Source organism: Salmo salar, chromosome ssa14, assembly GCF_905237065.1.
Source record: "Salmo salar chromosome ssa14, Ssal_v3.1, whole genome shotgun sequence".
In the NCBI taxonomy this organism is placed as follows: domain Eukaryota; kingdom Metazoa; phylum Chordata; class Actinopteri; order Salmoniformes; family Salmonidae; genus Salmo; species Salmo salar.
The window spans coordinates 93,679,699-93,700,115 of record NC_059455.1 but is presented as its reverse complement, the minus strand read 5'-3'; the positions used below and the strand labels follow the sequence as shown (position 1 = coordinate 93,700,115).

Here is a 20,417-nt window from a genome sequence, read left to right as displayed (position 1 = left end):
TCCATTTAAGAATGATGGAGGCCACTGTGTTCTTGGGGACCTTCAATGCTGCAGAAATGTTTTGGTACCCTTTCCCAGATCTGTGCCTCGACACAATCCTGTCTTGGAGCTCTACAAACAATTCCTTCGACCTCACGGCTTGGTTTTTGCTCTGACATGCACTATCAACTGTGAGACCTTATATAGACAGGTGTGTGCTTTTCCAAATCATGGAAAGGCACACTCCAATAAATTTGTAGAAACATCAAGGATGATCAATGGAACAGGATGCACGTGAGCTCAATTTCCTGTCTCATAGCAAAGGGTCTGAATACTTATGTAAATAAGAGTATTTCTGTTTTTTATTTTTAATAAATGTCATTATGTGATATTGTGTGTAGATTGCTGAGGATTGTTTTTTTTATTTAATCAATTTTAGAATAAGGCTGTAAGGTAACAAAATGTGAAAAAAGTCAAGGGGTCTGAATACTTTCCAAAGGCACTGTTGGTAACATATTTATCTTTTAATGCAATGATTTCGGTTTTCATTTGAAGCATATTTTTAACCTTTGCTTGTTTGTAACAATTGCAAAGACATTGGCAACTATGTCTTTGTCAACCTCATTGTGAAGTTATCGGCAGTCACAGAGAGACAGATAAACATCTTGATTCTATGTTTAGCGGAGATCTTCTGTGTATAAAGTGACTCAGTAAGGGGGAAAAAAAACGCACATAGCTGTTCTATGAGGCAGTCAGTAAATAACAAGCACTTTCAAGTACAATTTTAGTAACGACGGTTTCGGGAAAACAGCTCTGACATTCAACAATGCTCCTGCGAAGGTTTTAAACGATTAACTCAGCGCTAAGATGATTTTGGGAAACCAGGCCCTGTGTGCCTCAGTATCTGTGCGTTAGAGATGTTGACGATGAGTATGACGGGTCTGCTCTCAAATGCCTCGAACACACCGACAGCGTCGTTGCGTTTCGGTACACCAGAAGTACATTCATTTCCAATGGAACGCTGCGTTTGCCTTGCAGCACTGCGTTACAGAGGCAGTTGCAGTGCGTTCAGTGTGGTGAGCACGTTGGAATTTATCGAACGTATGCATCAAACCGTACGCATAGACGGCTTGACAGAAATGGTAGCCGAAGGTGAATGTTAAACGTTTGTTGTACACATATCCAGATGCCGCTGTCGGTGTGATTGAGGCGTAACGGCCAGGAAGCTCAGATTCAAACTCCCGTTAGACGGCTCTGCAAGCGTTTTAATGTCAAAATAAGTTTATTACTCACCAGATGTGGAGTTTCGCTGAGCAACTATCTTAATTGATCCCCGTTTCGGCCGGTATGTACTTCTAATTTATACCTTTTTTGGAAGTGAATACCGGCCGTAACGGCAGTAAATGAAAATAGTTGCTCAGCAAATCTCCATATTTGGTGAGAAACATATTTTGACATTAAAACGCTTGCAAATCCGTCTAATGGGAGTTTGAATTGGAGCTTCCTTGGCATTAGAGATATCTGGGCGGCAGGTAGCCTAGTGGTTAGAGCGTTGGACTAGTAACCGAAAGGTTACAAGATCGAATCCCCCACAGCTGACAAGGTAAAAATCTGTTGTTCTGCCCCTGAACAAGGCAGTTAACCTGCTGTTCCTAGACCGTCATTGAAAATAAGAATTTGTTCTTAACTGACTTGGCAAGTTAAATAAAGGTAAAATAAAAACAATCTCTCAGGCATAGATACTGGGGAAGGGCCCTGGAGATCTCCTATAGACGGGTTGGCTGACACCAAAATGATGCTTGCTCATCGATGTGGCCGGAAGCTGCGCTTTGTTATGATTCTGAACAGTCAGATAGCTACCAACAATGACAAGAAGCAGCCTTGTGGGGAATTGTTTCAGCTTTGCATTTTCGGATCAGAGAGTAAATAGAGCCAAATGTATTGATAAGTCACCTTGTCCAAGAGACATTTACATGGTTATCAAAACGTCACTCCAGGGTAAGCCTACACGAAACACAGCCCTTACGTGTTTCTAAAATTCCCTTTTGGAAAAATGAATGATGGAAACCGCTTGGAACCATTTCCCTGTTTGACCGCTAGGTTTTATGGGCATTATGACACCTCCACTGTGGGGCTCTATTGATCTCAAGTATATTTTAGCATATTGGTCTAATATGGCAGCCTAGTGTTTCATACTGCTCAGTGATCTTTTATCCAAAATAGTCCAAATGTAAGAATATAAATGTAGGTTACATATAGGCTTTATAGACAGTTTGTCACTTTGCATTAGCATGCTGGGGAAGGGATTGAATGATTAGTAGAAACTCGGACATTTCTGACTTGCTAACTTTTTTGAATGCGGCAGTTCAGCGAGTCTGAAATGTCCTTTTCTTGTGGTGCTTTCAAGACAACTGGGAACTCGAGAGAAAAAAAAAGAGGTCAAAATCAACATTTTATCTTCAGGTCGGGAAAGTCAGAGTTCTATAAAAGATGCCAAAGTTTCTGACTTGGAATTCCGAATTGCTGACAAATCAAAACGATTTTCACAGTTGTCTTAAACACACTGAAGTGGAAAGTCGGAGATTTCCTAAAACCCAGTTGTTTTTTTAACGCTCCACTAGTTCAGACTAGCACATGAACGCCGCATATCGATACACTAATGACGTCATGCACAACTGATGTTGGGTTGACAGGGCGGATGCTCTCTGCAATCATGTTGTAAAGAACATCACATGTAGCCAGAGGTGGTAAACTTTGCTTCAAATACATTATATTTACATATAATCTGCCAAATGAAAATAATTATGCTAAATTTAAAAGCTGTTCTGGCTGCTGAAAACGATAAGCCTAACGTTACCTTCCCAGCGATTTTCCACCTGCAATTAGGTTTTGGTCCAAAACTGTAATCGTTTCAGGGAAAAGATGGTTTACATCAAAAGTGGTTTCCATATTCTTTGAAAGGCAGCTATCTCGTAGTATAAAAGCAGTTTTCCCTCAGGTGTTACTACTCGCTAACGTGGAGGTAGGCTAGCCAGCTAGAGATTTCGGCAAAACAATATCACTGCTGTTAGCAAAGCTAGCTAACAACGTTAGCAACCTCGATATAGCAACATTGGCCACTGAAAACACACTGCAATGACACGATTTTACAGTCACTAAACCATGTTATCAATTGCCTACGAGCTACAGTATCAAAAGGCCGACCAAGCAGTGGTAATATTGTATCAATCCTGTCTGTCTATCCATTGTGTGTCTGTTGTGGACTGGAGCCACTCCCAGGTTACCCAATACCATAGTACAACCAAAAACACGGCCCACCATTTTCTAACAAAAAAAAACGTAGTCTACTAGACGTTCAAAATTCAAAACAAGTAAATTAACAATCGCAACATACAACACTTTCAAATGCTTCGATTTAAAAATCAGTATTAGTTCGTGTGACTCAGACTGAAGTTAAATGTGTGCATTTATACATTGCACTACGGTAAATGTTTCCGGTATCTCGTTGTACAAGTTTGATATCGTTGCTCGGAAAGCCAATGTGTCTCATGAACAAGCCCATTCTAACGTCCGCATCTGTTCTCTGGCGTCTAAGACCGCACCAAGATGCTACTATTTTTCATAGACTGTCGGGTAAAGGGGTTATTGTCTGTCTACAAAAAAAAAAAAAAAAAAAAAACATTATAATACAGTTGTGTTTGTTTCCACAAACTATGAAGTCAAGTGCATCCATTTAGCATAGGCTAAGGGATTGTAAATCTGAGACCAAATCATTTAATTATATAGTGATATAATTGTAATATAATTGATAAAGGCCTTACTGTATCAAGCCAATGAACCAGCAACTGCCTGACTTTGGAAGATGATATCATAATATTGCTTATTGCAGATGAGCAGGCACCTAGAACGTTTTATTGCTCTGTTCTATATTGTGCCAGTAGCCCTTGGCCATGTCAGTAAAATAAATGACATTTGAGGTGGTATACTCCTCAATCACCGGCTTCATCAATAAGTGCATCGACGATGTTGTCCCCACAGTGACCGTACGTACATTTCCCAACCAGAAGCCATGGATTACAGGCAACATTCGCACCTGCCGCTTTCAAGGAGTGGGACACTAAACCGGACGCTTATAAGAAATCCCGCTATGCCCTCAGAGAAACAATCAAACAGGCAAAACCAGTCAATATAACAGAGTTGATGAGTAAAGTTATTCATTTTCTGAGTCCCAAGTGACACCCTATTCCCTATATAGTGCACTACTTTTGACCAGAGCCCTATAGGTAGTGCACCGTTTAGGCAATAGGATGCCATTTGGGACGCATCTGATGAGTCAAGGTATCATTATAGCCTACTCGCCCAGAGTTGGAACATCTAAAACTGTAAAAGATCAGCCTCCTCACCTCCCCCACATAGGAAGCCCTTCCCTGCAGTCAAATTACCTAGTTGCCTCATGGTCAGAATGTTATTAATATTTTTCATAATTTAATAATCAATTAACATAATTCTTTTTTTTTTTTTACGCTGAAATCCAGTGTTTCTTTGTCAAACAGTTTTGTTCTATTTCAGTCTTCTGTGATGTATATAAAGTGTAATATTGGGATACAAACTCAAAATGTAATACATTTCAACTCTATATCTGACATGGTACAGGTGTCTTCTTTTCTTTAACCTGTTGGGGGTAGGGGGCAGTATTGACACGGACGGATAAAAAACATACCCGATTTAATCTGGTTACTACTCCTGCCCAGTAACTAGAATATGCATATAATTATTGGCTTTGGATAGAAAACACCCTAACATTTCTAAAACTGTTTGAATGATGTCTGTGAGTATAACAGAACTCATATGGCAGGCAAAAACCTGAGAAGATTCCTTACAGGAAGTGCCCTCTCTGACAGGATCTTGTTCTTCTTGTCTCTGTTTATTGAAGACTGAGGATCTTTGCTGTAACGTGACACTTCCTACGGCTCCCATAGGCTCTCAGAGCCTGGGAAAAAGCTAAAAGATATCGAGGCAGCCCCAGGCTGAAACACATTTGCGCTTTTGGCAAGTGGCCGATCAGAGGACAATGGGCTTAGGCGTGTGCACGAGTCGACCCCATGCTTTATTTTCTTTCGTCTTTTTACCTAAACGCAGATTCCCGGTCGGAATATTATCGCTTTTTTACGAGAAAAATTGCATAAAAATTGATTTTAAACAGCGGTTGACATGCTTCGAAGTACGGTAATGGAATATTTAGAAATGTTTTGTCACGAAATGCGTCGTGCTCATCACCCTTCTTTACCCTTTCGGATAGTGTCTTGAACGCACGAACAAAACGCCGCTGTTTGGATATAACTATGGATTATTTGGGACCAAACCAACATTTGTTATTGAAGTAGAAGTCCTGGGAGTGCATTCTGATGAAGAACAGCAAAGGTAATAACATTTTTCTTATAGTAAATCTGACTTTGGTGAGTGCTAAACTTGCTGGGTGTCTAAATAGCTAGCCCTGTGATGCCGGGCGATCTACTTAGAATATTGCAAAATGTGCTTTCACCGAAAAGCTATTTTAAAATCGGACATATCGAGTGCATAGAGGAGTTCTGTATCTATAATTCTTAAAATAATTGTTATGCTTTTTGTGAACGTTTATCGTGAGTAATTTAGTAAATTTTTAGTAAATTCACCGGAAGTTTGCGGGTATGCTAGTTCTGAACGTCACATGCTAATGTAAAAAGCTGGTTTTTGATAAAAAATATGAACTTGATTGAACAAAACATGCATGTATTGTATAACATAATGTCCTAGGTGTGTCATCTGATGAAGATCATCAAAGGTTAGTGCTGCATTTAGCTGTCTTCTGGGTTTTTGTGACATTATATGCTAGCTTGAAAAATGGGTGTCTGATTATTTCTGGCTGGGTACTCTGCTGACATAATCTAATATTTTGCTTTCGTTGTAAAGCCTTTTTTAAATCGGACAGTGTGGTTAGATTAACGAGAATCTTGTCTTTAAAATGGTGTAAAATAGTCATATGTTTGAGAAATTGAAGTAATAGCATTTCTAAGGTATTTGAATAACGCGCCACAGGATTCCACTGGCTGTTACGTAGGTGGGACAAAATCGTCCCACTGGCCCTAGAGAAGATAATGTATAGAAATATATATGTATATACATGTAATGGTGTGTTTTGTATGTAATTTTTTATGTCTAGTGTTCAATGACTGTACGATTTCGTCCCGCCGACCCTAGAGAAGTTAAGCCCATAACCATGTGTGTGAGGTGTATACTTTTGTTTCAAAGTAGATTTGTTTAAGACTACCAAGAAACACTCTGTGTGACCCTGATTTAGCCCACTGCAGTAGAAGGTTAAAATATAACATGTATTAATTTATGCATGGTGGGGAACTTTTTAGCATGTAGTGCTAACTTTTCACTTCCTCCTTAGTCAGTGTGCAAAATTGTGTGTTAGTGTCAACTCACAATTGGGCATAATTCAGATGATGACTACAGAGACAAAATGTTCTAAATATTCTCAGGTTTGGACAAAATTATAATAATTGCACATATAAAAACATTAAGTCAGTTGTTTCCAATTTTGGATTTCACAGCATTGCAATAGCTAAGTTTCACGTTGTAATGTCAGGTGCACAGTGAAAGGCCTTTCTTGCAGCTCTAAACCCAACAATGCAGCAATCAATAACAATGTAGTATAGTGGTGACGTGTCATTCACGCCTGTTTAGATAAATAAATAAATATATATATTCTGTTATGCATGTTATTTTGGCATTAATACGTGTCACATATCAGTTTTCAAGCAAAATGGCTACACGGGCTATATACAGTTGAAGTCGTAAGTTTACATAGACTTAGGTTGGAGTCATTAAAATTAGTTTTTCAACCACTCCGCAAATTTCTTGTTAACAAACTATAGTTTTGGCAAGTCGGTTAGGACATCTACTTTGTGCATGACACAAGTCATTTTTCCAACAATTGTTTACAGACAGATTATTTCACTTATAATTCACTGTATCACAATTTATGACCCACTGGAATGTACATACACTAAGTTGACTGTGCCTTTAAACAGCTTGGAAAATTCCAGAAAATGATGCCATGGCTTTAGAAGCTTCTGATAGGCTAATTGACATAATTTGAGTCAATTGGAGATGTATCTGTGGATGTATTTCAAGGCCTACCTTCAAACGCAGTGCCTCTTTGCTTGACATCATGGGAAAATCAAAAGAAATCAACCAAGACCTCAGAAAAAAATTGTTGACCTCCACAAGTCTGGTTCATCCTTGGGAGCAATTTACAAATGCCTGAAGGTACCACGTTCATCTGTAAAAACAATAGTACGCAAGCATAAACACCATGGGACCAAGTAGCTGTCATACCTCTCAGGAAGGAGACGTGTTCTGTCTCCTAGAGATGAACGTACTTTGAAGCGAAAAGTGCAAATCAATACCAGAACAACAGCAACGACCCTGTGAAGATGCTGGAGAAAACAGGTGCAAAAGTATCTATATCCACAATAAAACGAGTCCTATATCGACATAACCTGAAAGGCCGCTCAGCAAGGAAGAAGCCACTGCTCCAAAACCACCATAAAAAATCCAGACTATAGTTTGCAACTGCACATGGGGACAAAGATCGTACTTTCTGGAGAAATGTCCTCTGGTCTGATGAAACAAAAATACAACTATTTGACCATAATGACCATCGTTATGGTTGGAGGAAAAAGGTAGAGACTTGCAAGCCGAAGAACAACAACCCAACCGTGAAGCACGGGGGTGGCAGCATCATGTTGTGGGGGTGCTTTGCTGCGAGAGGGACTGGTGCACTTCACAAAATAGATGGCATCATGAGGGAGGAAAATAGGTGGATATATTGAAGCAACATCTCAAGACATCAGTCAGGAAGTTAAAGCTTGGTCTCAAATGGGTCTTCCAATTGGACAATGACAACAAGCATACTTCCAAAGTTGTGGCAAAATGGCTTAAGGACAAGAAAGTCAAGGTATTGGAGTGGCCATCACAAAGCCCTGTCCTCAAGCCTATAGAAAATTTGTATGCAGAACTGAAAAAGCGTGTGCGAGCAAGGAGGTCTATAAACCTGATTCAGTTACAACAGCTCTGTCAGGAGGAATGGGACAAAATTCACCCAACTTATTGTTGGAAGCTTGTGGAAGGCTACCCGAAACGTTTGATCCAAGTTAAACAATTTAAAGGCAATGCTACCAGGTACTAATTGAGTGTATGTAAACTTCTGACCCACTGGGAATGTGATGAAAGAAAGAAATCACTCTACTATTATTCTGACATTTCACATTCTTAAAATAAAGTGGTGATCCTAACTGACCTAAGACAGGGAATTTTTACTAGGATTAAATGTCAGGAATTGTGAAAAACTGAGTTTAAATGTATTTGGCTAATGTGTATGTAGACTTCCAACTTCAACTGTATATGCCTAGTCACCTTACCCCACTGCATATCTACCTCCATCACTCCAGTATCCTGCACATTGTTAATATGGTAATAGAACTGACCCTGTATATAGTCACCTTACCCCTATGGGACTCCCGGTCACGGCCGGTTGTGACACAGCCTGGGATCAAACCCGGGTCTTAGAACGCTGCGCGGCTCGGGAGGCCCAACCTAACCAAACCTTAAACCACTAGTGGACCAAAACTTGCCACTCACACCTTCCACTACCACCACCAGCAGCGTAACGGTTACTAAAGAGAGGAAGGAGGGAAGCCACAGTTTCACTTAGTCAGAGTTCTGAATGCCCCTCTATCTTCCTCTCTCTGTCAGTTTCCCTTGTCATACCATTACACCTGTGATCACCTTCCTCTCACTACTTCGATTCTCTCTCACTCCTTTAATTCTATCCCACTCCTTCCATTCTCTCTCACTCCTTCCATTCTCTCTCACTCCTTCCATTCTCTCTCACTCTTTCCATTCTCTCTCACTCCTTCCATTCTCTCTCACTCTTTCCATTCTATCCCACTCCATCCATTCTCTCCCACTCCTTCCACTCTACTCTTTCTCAAGACACAGTCATGTAAATAATCTCATAATACTGGGTTTTAGGACAGGAAGGGCTTACCGTGTCACCTTCAGGCCAATACCAAGAACAATAAAAATAGAACTGGGGGAAAAAATAAAGGAAACACCAATACTCCACAATAATGTCTGTTCCTTCCTGCCATGATTTCACAGAATGGCCTTCTATCTTTCAATTCCCCTTTTGGTTTAATTCGGTTTTAGGTTTTACTTCCCTGTCAACTCTCCTTCATGGGCTTTTACAGCTAAAGTGACTGTCACTTGACATTGAATAAAACTTTCTTAGGTCATTGGAAGTAGATTTAATATCATAAATGACAACTGTTTCAGTTTATCGGATTTTTGGGGTATTTTTGTATTTTTATTATCAATGTTGAAGCTATAGCACCTGACAATTATGTACATGATTTCAAGACCAATTTTTAAATAGAGATTGAATAAAGGCCACTAAAAAGCTCTCATGGTTCAAGTTGAATCAAAGCTAGTAGGTAAAAAGATGGGTCTTCCCCTTGTTCTTATGGTGCCTTTTTGTTATGTTACAGCCTTATTCTAAAATGGATTTAGAATAAAAAAATGTATCCTCAATCTACACATAATACCCCATAATGACAAATCAAAAACAGGTTTTTAAAAATGTTTGCAAATTTATAAAAAAAAATACATAACGGAAATATCATATTTATTTAAGCATTCAGTACCTTGTTGAAGCATCTTTGGCAGCGATTACAGCCTCGGGTCTTCTTGGGTATGACCCTACAAGCTTGGCACACCTGTATTTGAGGAGTTTCTCCCATTCTTCTCTGCAGATCCTCTCAAGCTGGATGGGGAGTGTCATTGCACAGCTATTTTCAGGTCTCTCCAGAGATGTTCGATCGGGTTCAAGTCCTGATCTGACTGGGCCACTCAAGGACATTCAGAGAGTTTGTACCGAAGCCAATCCTGCGTTGTCTTGGCTGTGTGCTTAGGGTCGTTGTCCTGTTGGAGGGTGAACCTTTGCCCCAGTCTGAGGTCCTGAGCGCTCTAGAACAGGTTTTCATCAAGCATCTCTCTGTACTTTGCGCCGTTCATCTTTCCCTCAGTCATTTCCGCTGAAAGACATCCCCACAGCATGATGCTGCCACCACCATGCTTCATTGTACGGATGATGCCAGGTTTCCTCCAGACGTGACACTTGGCATTCAGGCCAAAGAGTTCAATCTTGGTTTCATCAGACCAGAGAATCTTGTTCCTCATGGTCTGAGAATCTTTAGGTGCCTTTTGGCAAACTCCAAGCGGGCTGTCATGTGCCTTTTACTGAGGAGTGGCTTCCATCTGGCTTCTCTACCATAAAGGCCTGATTGGTAGAGTGCTGTATAGATGGTTGTCTTTCTGGAAGGTTCTCCCATCTTCACAGAGGAACTTTGGAACTCTGTCAGAGTGACCATCGGTTTCTTAATCCCCTCCCTGACCAAGGCCTTTCTCCGCCGATTACTCAGTTTGGCCGGGCGCCCAGCTCTAGGAAGAGTCTTGGTGGTTCCAAACTGCTTCCGTTTAAGAATGATAGAGGCCACTGTATTCCAGGGGACCTTCAATGCTGCAGAAATGTTTTGGTACTCATCCCCAGATCTGTGCCTCGACAAAATCCTGTCTCGGAGTTCTATGGACAGTTCCTTCCACCTCATGGCTTGGTTTTTGCTCTGACGTGCACTGTCAACTGTGGGGCCTTATATAGACAGGTGTGTGCCTTTCCAAATCATGTCCAATCAATGGAATTTACTACAGGTGGACTCCAATCAAGTTGTAGAAACATCTCAAGGATGATCAATGGAAACAGGATGCACCTGAGCTCAATTTCGGGTCTCATAGCAAAGGGTCTGAATACTTATGTAAATAAGGCATTTCTGTTTTTTGTTTGTAATAGATTTGTAAACATTTCTAAAAACCTGTTTTGTTTTGTAATTTGGGGTATTGTGTTTAGATTAATGAAGATGTGCTGCCATCCTGTTAGAAGGTAACAGATTATTTTATTACAGTGGTTAAGATGGATTTTCATGGAGCTTTCTGGTACTTAGAAAGACTGTAAGGAAACAGGAAGAGACACGCCGAGGAGAAGCAGCTAAAAACAACGCTACGGTGCAGGTCTTTCAGTGCTGTCCCGGTTGTCGTAAGGATTGGACCAAAATGGAGCGGGAATATGTATACTCATCTTCTTTTTATTTTGAAGAAGGAAAAACAAACAAATCACGTATACAAAACAACGAACGACACTAAACAGTCCTGTCAGGTGCACAGACACAAAACAGGAGACAACTACCCACCAATCCCATTACAAAAACACCCCTATAAATAGGACCTTCAATCAGAGGCAATGAGGAACAGCTGCCTCCAATTGAAGGTCAACCCAATGAACTAAACATAGACTAGACTGAACATAGAAATACACTAACATAGAACATAGACCAAAAAACCCCGGAACACATAAAACAAACACATTTTACATTTTAGTCATTTAGCAGACGCTCTTATCCAGAGCGACTTACAGTAGTGAATGCATACATTTCATTTCATACCATTTTTTTTTTTTTTTCTGTGCTGGCCCCCCGTGGGAATTGAACCCACAACCCTGGTGTTGCAAACACCATGCTCTACCAACTGAGCTACAGGGAACACCCCTCTTACATAAGTACACAGCCCAACAAACCCTGAACCACATAAAAAAAACACCCCCTGCCACATCCTGACCAAACTGCAATAACAAATCACCCATTATACTGGTCAGGACGTGACAGGTGCAGTTATTTCTTGTCACGCTTCAGCCTCTGAAAATATTTGTTTTTTTTTCCCAACAAACATTTTCAATATATTCATTCAAGAAAAGTCACGCCTTGGGAGTTTTATTGGAGACTTAGTTGTTAGCTATCTGTCTAGTTGTGCATTGGAACGCAATTCCAGGACAGAATAGTGAATAAATAAAATCACCATGGTGGCCTCAAGCACAAGAATAACTGCACACGGTGGTTATGTTTCTATGTTCATCAGCCAACAAAGCTTCTGATCCTAGGGAAGACCAGCAGTCAACCATGCAACAATCAGAGCCAGGTGTTCAACAGAGAGAGATGGAGGAGCCTCTTCAGCACATTGGGACCAAGTTTCAGTCTACAAGATCAAGGTCAGCAAAACAGTCAAGCAGATCCTCAACGGCGAGTTCTGTAGCCGTCAAAGCACGCGCCAAGGCAGACGAGGCACGTGCTCCAAGTCTCCAATTCTGAGAAGGAAGCTTCTGTGATGAAACAAAAAGGCAAAAATAGAGACCAGCTTGTTGAAGCAAAAAGCTGACCTCCGAGGCTAGTTTATATGTTCTCCAAGTTGAGAGAACAGCTGCTGCTGTATTGGCTGAAGCTGCAGCCTTTGAAGAAGCTGTAGGATCAGAACGCAGAGAGCTTCGCAAAGAACTAGACACAGGGACACAGCCCTTAAGTCCAGTCCAACATACTTGTGAGTATGTGCAACAACATGCTAGGCCCTACTTTGCTGAACTTCCATTTGAAGTAGAGACACAAGAGCTTAGTGTTGACCCAGCTATATGCCACAATCTAGAAAGTAGCAAACAACGGAGCATAAGCAGAGACTCTCCGTTCAAAAGAAATGAACAGCAGCATGGTGGAAATGGAAAACAAGCCCACTTTCAGTCACACACACAAAGCTTGCCTGAGTCACAAGTGGCACCAGACCTCACCAAGTACCTCCTACGCCGTGAGATGGTGAGTTCCCGGACTCCTGAAGCTTGTTGATCGCCATGAAAATTATTGGGCATGGAAAGCATCCTTTCTCAATGTGACCAGAGAATTTATAATCCAGGGAAGAGTTAGATCTAATTACCAAGTGGCTAGAGGCAGAGTCGTCTGAGCAAGCAAAGAGAATTAGATCTGTTCATATTTTCAACGCAACAGCATAGCTTAACATGGACTGGCAACGACTAGAAAAGTGCTATGGTACACCCGAAGTGATCGAGAATGCACTGTTGAAGAAAATGTATGATTTTCCAAAACTGGCTAACAAAGAGGTGACATTCTAGGTGACATTCTTCTCGAACTGGAGTGTGCTAAAGTAGAAGGGTACCATCCAGGCCTCGCTCATCTGGACACATCTCGGGGGAGTAAACCCTATAGTAGAGAAACTTCCATTCAGTTTACAAGACAAATGGATAGCACATGGATCCAAATACAAGGAGGACTATCGGGTAGCATTCCCACCATTCTCGTTTTTCTCGAGATTCATCAGGAACCAGAGGAAAACTAGAAACGACCCCAGTTTCACCCTCTACAGTTTCACCCTCTACCCCTCAACTAACCAGGTGTCTACGAAAAGTGAGAAACCTGCCAGGTACAGCAGCAAGACACCTGTGACTTGACAAAACAGACGTGTCATCTGAGTCCTCAGACCACCAAACCAAACCCAGTAAGACAAAGGTTGAAAGCCCTGACCATCACTGCCCAATACATAACAAGCCTCATCCTCTTAAAAAGTGTTGTCGGTTTAGATACAAAACTCTAGATGAGCTCAAATCATATCTCAAAGAGAATAGCATTTGTTTCCGATGTTGTGGGTCAACTCAGCACATAGCTAAAGACTGTAAGGTGTCAAGTGCTCTGAGTGCGACAGCGACAGACATCTGGCTGCTCTGCATCCAGGCCCAGCCCCTTCAAATACAGACACCGCTACAGCAGAGAAAGAGCATGTCGGGGAGCAAGGTAACGATGCTCTTCTATCTATCACCTCAAAGTGTACGGAGATCTGTGGTGAGGCAGTCAATCCAAGATCATGTTCAAAAATATGCCTAGTCAAAGCTTATCCAGCTGGGAAAAGAGAGAAAGCTGTCAAAATGTATGTAGTGCTTGATGAACAGAGCAACAAATCTCTGGCCAAGACAGAGTTTTTCAATCTCTTCAACATCAATGACAACTCTGCTCCATACACCATGAAGACCTGTTCTGGGGTAACAGAGACTTCAGGCAGGAGAGCCATCAACTTCATGGTGGAGTCTATAGATGGACACATGCAGCTCACTCTCCCTACTCTGATAGAGTGTGATATGATGCCAGATGATAGGGTGGAGATTCCCTCCCCCGACATTGCATATCATCATCCCAATCTTCTACCAGTGATGGACAAAATTCCAGCTGTGGACCCAGACGCTCCCATCCTCCTGCTCTTAGGACGAGACATCTTAAGGGTACACAAGGTACGAGAGCAAATAAATGGGCCCCATGACACTCCTTATGCACAGCGACTCGACCTCGGGTGGGTCATTGTGGGTGAGGTCTGTCTGGGAACGGTTCACCGACCAGCCAGTGTCAACGTGTTCAGGACAAACATACTTCAAAATTGGTTGCACATCCTATCTGAGCCCTTGCCCTGACATCATCCAGGTGAAAGGGAACTACAGCAGCGTAGCTCAGAAACACATCTATCCCTCTACAGTGCACTCGGGAGATCCAAGCACAACTGTGAACACAGACAGCCTGGGATGTTCCGTGTTCGACAAAACACAAGACGATGATAAACCAGCACCATCAGTGAAGGACAAAGCCTTCTTGGACATTATTGCCGAAAAGGTTTTCCAGGATGATGGAAACAACTGGGTGGCTCCACTACCCTTTCGCCTCACTAGACGTCGCCTTCCTAATAACAGGGAGCAGGCCATGAAGCGTTTCACATCACTTCGCAGGACTTTAGGCAAAAAGCCTGACATGAAGCGTCATTTTATTGACTTCATGCAAAAGATGCTGGATAACGACCGAGCTGAACTTTCTCCGCCACTAGAGGGAGACAAAGAACGCTGGTATCTTCCCATATTTGGGGTTTACCATCCACAAGAGCCTGAAACCTTTGACCTTTGTAGAGCCTCACGCAGACGCAGAGATTCGACCAGACATCACTGCCTTCGCCACTAAGGTTTCTGGAGCTCAACTCGGCTCTCATCGCTTTGAGAGGTTCTCAAACTGGAAAGCTCTCAATCGCGTCACAGCACGACTCATTCACGTTGCCAGATCCTTCCATGAAGGTGCGGACAACACCAACTGCAGAGGCTGGCATGACTGTAATAAACCAATGCAGTACAAGTGAGTTGTCACAAGCCAAAACAGCAATCATTCACTGTGTGCAACATGAAGCCTTCAAAGAGGAATTCAAATTCCTTGAAAAAGGAAAAGAGTTCCCAAAACAAAGTTAAAACTCAAAAAGCTGAACCCAGTGATTGATGAGGATGAGTTGCTGAGGGTGGGAGGCCGCTTATCCTCTGCCGACATGTCACAAGACGAAAAACATCCTCTCGTCAACCCACGGACACATCATGTCGCCACTCTGCTGGTAAGACATTATCACGAGGAAGTGGCTCACCAGGGCCGTCATTTTTTCAGATGGAGCTATTCGAGCAGCAGGCTTCTGGATTATTGGGAGCAAACATCTGGTCTCTGGTATCATTCACAAGTGTGTCACTTGCCGCAAAGTTAGAGGGAGGTTAGTTGACTAAAAGATGTCTGACTTGCCTGCATACAGACTCACATCTGAACCACCATTCACCAGCGTTGGACTTGATGTGTTTGGACCATGGAATGTCATAACTCGTCGCACTAGAGGTGGTAGTGCAGACTCCAAGAGCTGGGCGGGGCTCTTTACATGTATGTCTAATGGAGCAGTCCATATTGAGCTCATCGAATCCCTGTCCACATCCAACTTCACCAACGCACTGAGGTGCTTTTTTCTCTATCCGTGGTCCAGCAAAAGTGCTACGCTCTGATCGAGGTACAAACTTTATAGGTGCCTGCAGGGAACTGGAAATGACAACAAATGACTCAGAACTGACTAAATACCTCACAGACAAGGGATGTACTTGGATATTTAATCCCCCACACTCGTCTCATATGGGTGGTTCTTGGGAGAGACTCATTGGGGTTGCAAGACGTATCCTAGATGCTATGCTGTTCCAGACGGGCTCCACTCGTCTCACACATGAGGTCTTGAGCACTCTTACGTCTGAAGTTAAGGCAATAATCAATGCGAGACCCTTAGTGTCAGTGTCAACCGATCCTGACATGCCTGCCATTCTCACACCCTCAATGTTACTGACACAAAAGACCAGCGCTACCTCAGCACTACCTCAGCGCTACCTCAGCGCTACCTCAGCCCCTTCTGGATGCTTCAGCATGAACGACCTTCATGGAAAACAGTGGAAGCAAGTCCAGTGTCTCGCTGACACCTTTTGGAAAAAGGGTGGAGACAGTAGTACCTGACAACGCTGCAGAGACGCAGAAAATGGACAGCAGAAAAGCCAAATGTAAAAGTGAGAGATGTTGTCTTATTGAAAGACAGTCAGGCGCACAGAAATGACTGGCCAGTCGGGCTTGTGGTCAAAACCTTTACCAGTAATGACAAAAAGGTCAGGAAAGTAGAACAAAAAATTGTCAAGCAAGGAGCTACTAAGGTGTTTCCAAGACCAATCTCAGAGATTGTTGTTCTTCTTTCTGAAGTATCCTAGAGACTAAAAATAAAAAGGACATTATTTGTTTTCTTGATACATGTTTTATAGTGGCACAATGTCATTATACCAAGCGGGGAGTGTGCTGTGATCCTGTTAGAAGGTAACAGAATATTTTATTACAGTGGTTAAAATGGATTTTCATTGTGTTCCGTGGTATTGATCGCCCCCTAGTGGAGCTTTCTGGTACTTAGAAAGACTGTAATGAAACAGGAAGAGACACGCAGAGAAGAAGCAGCTAAAAAAAAAAACTCTACGGTGCAGGTCTTTCAGTGCAGTTATTTCTTGTCACGTTTCAGACTCGGAAAATATTTGTTTGTAAGTTCGATTCAAGCATATTGCTAGTGATGATAATCTTGTTATTGATATAATTGTTTACTTATCAATGTTAGTTGGTTGCATTTACTCACACAAATTGTCTTGCCTTTCATGTATGCCGTCAGCTGTGTTACTTTGCTTGTGCGTCATGTAAACGAATTGTAAAACATACAATACTGTAGTTTTGTTACTGTTTCTAGTGTAATATGCTTTGTTATTGCACAGAGGTGGTTGCACATTATTATAGTAATGAAAGGAGTTAGCCAATTACCATATGAGTAACACTTAGCTTTAGGGTTTGGCATCATGCTAGATATACATGGTACCTTGGCACCTGCTTTGTATTTATGCAACTTCAACTTGAAATGTACAGCTGCAGTATGTCGATGTGAATTGAATACTAAAGTATATTATTTTCTGTATTTTGCAGTTTCACAACATAAACGTTTTCAATATATTCATTCAAGAAAAGTCAAGCCTTGGGAGTTTTATTGAAGACTTAGTTGTTAGCTATCTGTCTAGTTTTGCACGGGAACGCAATTCCAGGGCAGAATAGATTTTAAAAAATTTTTTTAAATCCATTTTAAAATAAGGCTGTAACGTAACAAAAAAAGTAAATTGGTCTGAATACTTTACCAATGCACTGTATGTGAAGGTGACTCTCTCCTATGGCATTTAATGTTGTCAAATTAGTCACCTAAAAATGCCCCACCTTCATCCCTTTTTACCTTTCTGGTGAAGCCCACCTCCTCAGTGGGTAAACTCCTCTGCAGTGTTCCAGCCCAGTGGTGGCCTTGATGTGGGCGATCTGTAGCAAAACCATACGGTAGAATCATGTATTACTACATTCCTGAACTGGAAATGTAATGACACCGTGCGTCTGCACTAGATTTGGCCTCTCACTGATCCCGTGCTACAACTAATGTACGCCTAAAACACAATTGACACAATGGTTGTGATACAACAGATATTTTTGTGGAATATTAGTTTGTCTGCACAAATTGGTGTTGTGCAGTTTCTCCACAACACTTTAACAACCAGTGTGTTGTGCAGTGTCTCCACAAACTTAAGCTCACTCCTTCCAATATTTGCCGCTCACACCTTCCACTACCACCACCAGCAGCGTAACGGTTACTAAAGAGAGGAAGGAGGGAAGCCACAGTTTCACTTAGTCAGAGTTCTGAATGCCCCTCTATCTTCCTCTCTCTGTCAGTTTCACTTGTCATACCATTACACCTGTGATCACCTTCCTCTCACTACTTCGATTCTCTCTCACTCCTTTAATTCTATCCCACTCCTTCCATTCTCTCTCACTCCTTCCATTCTCTCTCACTCCTTCCATTCTCTCTCACTCTTTCCATTCTCTCTCACTCCTTCCATTCTCTCTAACTCCTTCCATTCTCTCTCACTCCTTCCATTCTCTCTCACTCCCGAGTGGTGCAGCGGTCTAAGGCACTGAATCTCAGCGCTTGAGGCGTCACTACAGACATCCTGGTTCGATTCCAGGCTGTATCACAACTGGCTGTGATTGGGAGTCCCATAGGGCGGCGCAAAATTGTTCCAGTGTCGTCCGGGCTTGGCCGGTCTAGGCCGTCATTGTAAATAAGAATTTGTTCTTAACTGATTTTCCTAGTTAAATAAAGGTACAATTCCTTCTACTCTTTCTCAAGACACAGTCATGTAAGTAGTCCTTTAATTCTATCCCACTCCTTTAATTCTATCCCACTCCTTCCATTCTATCCCACTCCTTCCACTCTACTCTTTCTCAAGACACAGTCATGTAAATAGTCTCATAATACTGGGTTTTAGGACAGGAAGGGCTTACCGTGTCATCTTCAGTCCAATACCAAGAACAATAAAAATAGAACTGGGGGAAAAAATAAAGGAAACACCAATACTCCACAATAATGTCTGTTCCTTCCTGCCATGATTTCACAGTGTTTTATCTTACTGCCTAGAATGGCCTTCTATCTTTCAATTCCCCTTTTGGTTTAATTCGGTTTTTAGGTTTTACTTCCCTGTCAACTCTCCTTCATGGGCTTTTCCAGCAAAAGTGACTTTCACGTGACATTGAATAAAACTTTCTTAAGTCTGTTGATGTACCTTTTAATATCATATGACTACTGTTCCATTTGATATGGGATTTTCTTTTGGTACATTTTTATTTTTTGTTATTAATGTTGAAGCTATAGCACCTGAGGATGGAGGCAGAGGGGACGGCTGCCGTTTTACGGGGCTCCTAACCAACTGTGTTTAGTTGTAGCTTTTTTCGCATGGTTTGTACCTTCTTTTTTTTTTTTTTTTTACTTGTTTTGTACATAATGTGGCTGCTACTGTCTCTTATGGCCGAAAATAACTTCTGGACATCAGAACAGCGATTACTCACCTCGAACTGGACTGAAGTTTTTTTTTTTCTTTAACCAGTCTGACGTGAAGGATATACTGCTTTCTCAGGAACTGGCCCAAATTTGCGTAAAGAAAAGACGGAGACAAAGGGGGCTGCCTTCTGAGAATTCATAGTGAGTAAACCTCCACTACCATCCGTACTATTGGCCAACGTGCAATCACTGGAGAATAAACTGGACGATATATGATCAAGACTATCCTACCAACGGGACATTAAAAACTGTAATATCTTATGTTTCACAGAGTCGTGGCTGAACGACGACACGGATAATATAGAGCTGGCAGGATTTCCCATCATCATGCATCGACAGGAAAGAGAAGCTAGACCTGGTTAAACAAGGGGCAGGGGTGTCCCAACTAGCACAGTGGATCTGGGCCGTTTCCGGCTGAGTGAGAGTCAGGGCACTCGGCTGAGAGTCAGACTCGTCCGACGTCATGTGGGCTGAGTCAGGGCCGCCTTCGGCAGTATTACTTATGGCTAAGATGCGGGGATTAAGCTCGGACCAATTCCGGTGTAAGTTATCTGGCCCAAATGTATTACTTGGGGCTCGGGCCGATTGTGGCTACTATCTGGCAGATGATTACACGGGCTGCTTTATATAATTAACATTTCATTATTTATTTTTACACATTTTCTCATTGTTTCTGTGATTTAAAAAAATACAATTTAACATTTAAATTATATTCTTTAATAGTCCTGTATTTTGATACTTGGTGCAAATTGATAAGCATTAAAAACTGGGGCCACGACCGGGGAGATCCATGATGTGATGCACAATTGGCCCAGTGTTGTCCAGGTTAGGGAAGGATTTGGCCGACCGGGATGTCCTTGTCCGGCTGGTTTCCGGGTTAAGCGTGCATTGTGTCAAGAAGCAGTGCGGCTTGGCAGGGTTGTGTTTCGGAGGACGCACGGCTTTCGACCTTCGCCTCTCCCGAGGCCGTACGAGAGTTTCAGCGATGGGACAAGACAATTGGATATGATGAAAAGGGGGTACAAAATAAAGTTATTTAAAACAATTAGGTTTGGCTACAATTTGTATGTACGCCCTCAGACGAACCATCAAACAGGCAAAGTGTCAATACAGGATTAAGATTGAATACTACTACACCGGCTCTGACACTCGCCGGATGTGGCAGGGCTTGA

At 42.0% G+C, this 20,417-nt stretch overlaps 1 protein-coding gene across 10 annotated transcripts in view; it reads right to left on the bottom strand.

Moving 5' to 3' along the window:
• Nucleotides 1–17,895, bottom strand: part of LOC106594333 (alpha-tubulin N-acetyltransferase 1) — a 68,623-nt gene extending 50,728 nt beyond the window's left edge. For 2 of the 10 annotated variants that reach the window (XM_045695046.1, XM_045695049.1), the window contains exon 1: nt 17,596–17,875. In XM_045695046.1, the coding sequence (XP_045551002.1) occupies nt 17,596–17,690 (95 nt within the window). In that variant the 5' untranslated portion in view covers nt 17,691–17,875. Of the gene's footprint in view, nt 1–2,836; nt 4,022–17,595 lie in introns of those variants that run through there. The other 8 variants (XM_045695048.1, XM_045695045.1, XM_045695044.1 and 5 more) reach the window with 8 other exon arrangements.
• Between the last annotated feature and the right edge of the window lie 2,522 nt (nt 17,896–20,417).